The sequence below is a fragment of the Poecilia latipinna genome, unplaced genomic scaffold (genome assembly GCF_001443285.1).
Source record: "Poecilia latipinna isolate Pla-1442-1.1 unplaced genomic scaffold, P_latipinna-1.0 Scaffold840, whole genome shotgun sequence".
Lineage (NCBI taxonomy): Eukaryota > Metazoa > Chordata > Actinopteri > Cyprinodontiformes > Poeciliidae > Poecilia > Poecilia latipinna.
The window spans coordinates 204,374-207,684 of record NW_015113456.1 but is presented as its reverse complement, the minus strand read 5'-3'; the positions used below and the strand labels follow the sequence as shown (position 1 = coordinate 207,684).

General features: G+C 40.2%; 1 protein-coding gene across 1 annotated transcript in view; it reads right to left on the bottom strand.

Annotated features, from left to right (window-relative positions):
• LOC106956699 (protocadherin alpha-3-like) overlaps positions 1-3,261 on the bottom strand; it is a 10,498-nt gene extending 7,237 nt beyond the window's left edge. The window contains exon 1 of the mRNA XM_015047701.1: positions 750-3,261. Within this exon, the coding sequence (XP_014903187.1) occupies positions 750-3,185 (2,436 nt within the window). The 5' untranslated portion in view covers positions 3,186-3,261. The remainder of the gene's footprint in view (positions 1-749) is intronic.
• Positions 3,262-3,311: the final 50 nt, after the last annotated feature.

Genomic DNA, 3,311 nt, shown 5'->3' with positions numbered 1-3,311 from the left:
AACAACATGACCAGGAAAAATAAGATCCCATCATTCCTTCTTCTTTTCATCGCTGATTTAAGAGAGATGCACGATATCTTAATTGTTTCTATACTGACGCCACTCGTTCGCAAAATATGTTCAAAGCAAATGATTCCACTCCTCGGTGTTGAGCCATGGTTTCTGCTCATCAAACAAAGCACACATAGTCTGCTATGACGCATAAAACGAAAGGAGGAGACTAAAAACTGCAAGCTCACAAAACACACAGTCGTCAGCGACCCCAAGCGATATAACCATATACTATGAAAAACCAACAGAAAATATTCAGCACATAAATTAATGACACTTTCATTATGCAAAATCACTTACATTATTTGCCACAAGCGGATTTTTTTTTTCATGTCAGTCTACTGTGATTCAAGCACGATGAAGTAAAAAAAAAATGTGGTATCAATCTGAACAACCCTTTATTCTTAAAGGAACGAATAATTAAAATAAAATGAAAAATATAATAGAAAAAGCCCAACAGCATTTGCAGCACCATGGAAAGCGCCTTAAATGGGTGCGTGTTTGACAAAGTAAATTCCATATATCTGCTTCGTTGAACACTAAAAGTATATGTCCTTACTTTCAAAATAACGAAAAAAATACACGCAAGTTTCATTAAATGTAGATATATATAGAGATTTAAGTCATATTATACTATTTAAAATATTTATCTGCGAGTTAGTTTTACACAAAGTACTTACTGACAAATATTTACTCACCTTTTCTGTGTTTGGTAAAGTTTGAGTTCTGGTAAAAGTATCTGTTCCGCTAATACTGATCAGTTCAGCATCTACAGGTGGAAACGGGGCGGGGAAAACCACTACGTCACTCTTCAGTGTGTCTGAGCTGAAACACACGTCATACTGCTGAGTAGCTTTAGAGTAAGACCAGCTCCCGTCAGGGTGGGTGGTGATCATGGGGGCGCTGTACCTGCTGAAATCACTGTCTGTCCTGTGGCATCTGACAGCTATTAAACTGATGAGACTCAGCAGAAAGATCACAGACACTGACACGATGGCGATCAGTAGATACAAGTTCAAATCAGAGAAGTTGTCCTCCTTTATAGGCACATGTCTGAACTGAGTCTGGTCGTCAGCTGTGGTTTCAACCACCATCACATCAATAGAAACAGTGGCTGACAGAGAAGGTTCTCCATTATCAGAAACTAACACCACCAGTGGATGAGATTTTAGGTCATTGTCGCTCATTCTCCTCTTAGTCCTGATTTCTCCGGTGCTGGTTCCGATCCTGAACAGGTTGTTTCCTTTGGGCTCCGACAGGTGATAAGAAAGCAGCGCATTGTATCCAGAATCTGCATCCACAGCCCTGATCTTTGCTACAAAGTATCCCGCTTCAGCAGAATAAGGGATGGTCTCACTGTTAACAGAGCCGTGCTCAGAATAAGGAGCTAAAATAGTTGGATTATTATCATTTTCATCCAGAATACACAAGTTTACGGTTGTATTGCTCCTGAGTGGAGGCACACCCGAGTCAATGGCCTTGACTTTAAACTGAAATGTTTTCATTTCTTCATAATTAAAAGACTGTAGAGTAATAATTTCTCCAGTATCCGAGTTTATGTTTATAAACGAAGACACGGAGTTATGTTTATTATCAGCTTCTACAGAATAAGTTACTCTGGCGTTTTCATTTACATCAACATCGACTGCGCTTATAGTAAAAATACTGGCTCCAACTGGGCTGTTTTCTTTCACGTAAATATTGATCACTGAATCAAGGAAACTGGGCGCGTTGTCATTGACATCAGAGATTTGTACATTGATAACGCTGGTGCTGGACAGAGACGGCACTCCGTCATCATTAGCTACGATTGTCAGATTGTAAGAAGCATGTGATTCTCGATCAAGGGGTCCATCTACAACTAAAGAGTAATAACTCTTATAATTAGCATTTAGCTTAAAAGGAGTTGAACCAACAAGCTTACATCGAGTTTGACCGTTTTTACCGCCATCTTTATCCGTCACTGTAAGCAATGCGACAACACTTCCTATTTCAGCATCTTCTTTAACTGGGTTCATCAGCGATGTTACAACAATTTCTGGGGTGTTATCGTTTACATCGACTACTTCAATCAAAAGCTTCCCATTGGATCTCCGAGGTGACGCACCTTTGTCTGTGACTTGAATATGGATTTCAAATTTTGACTGTGCTTCATAGTCTAATTCACTTTTAACGCTGATATCTCCGGTTTCTTCATTTATCAAAAACATATCAGATGGATTAAAATGTGCACGTTTGACAAAAGAGTAAACTACTTTACCATTGTTTCCGTCATCTAAATCAGTGGCATTGAGCTGAATAACTTTAGATCCCACAGGAGAATTTTCGTCAACACGAGCTTTATACAGTGTTTTGCTAAAATAGGGTGTGTTGTCGTTCACATCTAAAACATTAATAATAATTTGAACAGTTCCAGATTTTGGAGGTCTGCCTCCATCTATAGCAGTGAGTGTCAGTCTAATAGTTGCTTGCTTCTCTCTGTCTAAAGCTTTCAGCAGCACTAATTCAGCAGATGCGCTGTGTTCTCCGCCGCTCTGTACGTCGAGGGAAAAGTACTCATTTACACTGAGCTTGTACGTCTTTACAGAATTGCTGCCTGAATCTGCATCGACTGCCAAAGGCAGCAAGAAGCGCTCGCCCGCTGGTGAAGATTCAGAAATATTGACAGAAAAATATTTCTCCACAAAAGTAGGCGCGTTGTCGTTCACGTCATTAATCACCACCTCGATGCGTTTATGAACTACAGGATCACTCATTATGGCCTCGATATTTAAAGTGCATTTAACAGTGTTCAGACAAAGTTCTTCACGATCTATCCTCTCACTGACATAAAGCTCTCCTGTTTTAAAATTAGCTTCGAAGTATCTCTTACTGTGTCCCGACACAATATTTAGATTCCTGGTTTGCAGATCTCGGACGTTGACGTTTAAATCCTTTGCGAGGTTCCCGACAACAGTTCCTTTGTCCGCCTCCTCGGTGATAGAATAGAATATCTGAGCTGCAGACCAGTCGGATGCAAACAACATGACCAGGAAAAATAAGATCCCATCATTCCTTCTTCTGCTCATCGCTGATTCAAGAGAAATAGACGATGTCCTAACCGTTTCTGAAGTGACACCACTCGATCGGAACATTTGTCAAAAGAAATGATTCCACTCCCCGACTCTCAACCATGATTCCTTCTCCTCAAACAAAGCACACATAGTCTGCTGTGACGCATAAAACGAAAGGAGGAGACTAACAACTGAGACCTTTCAAAA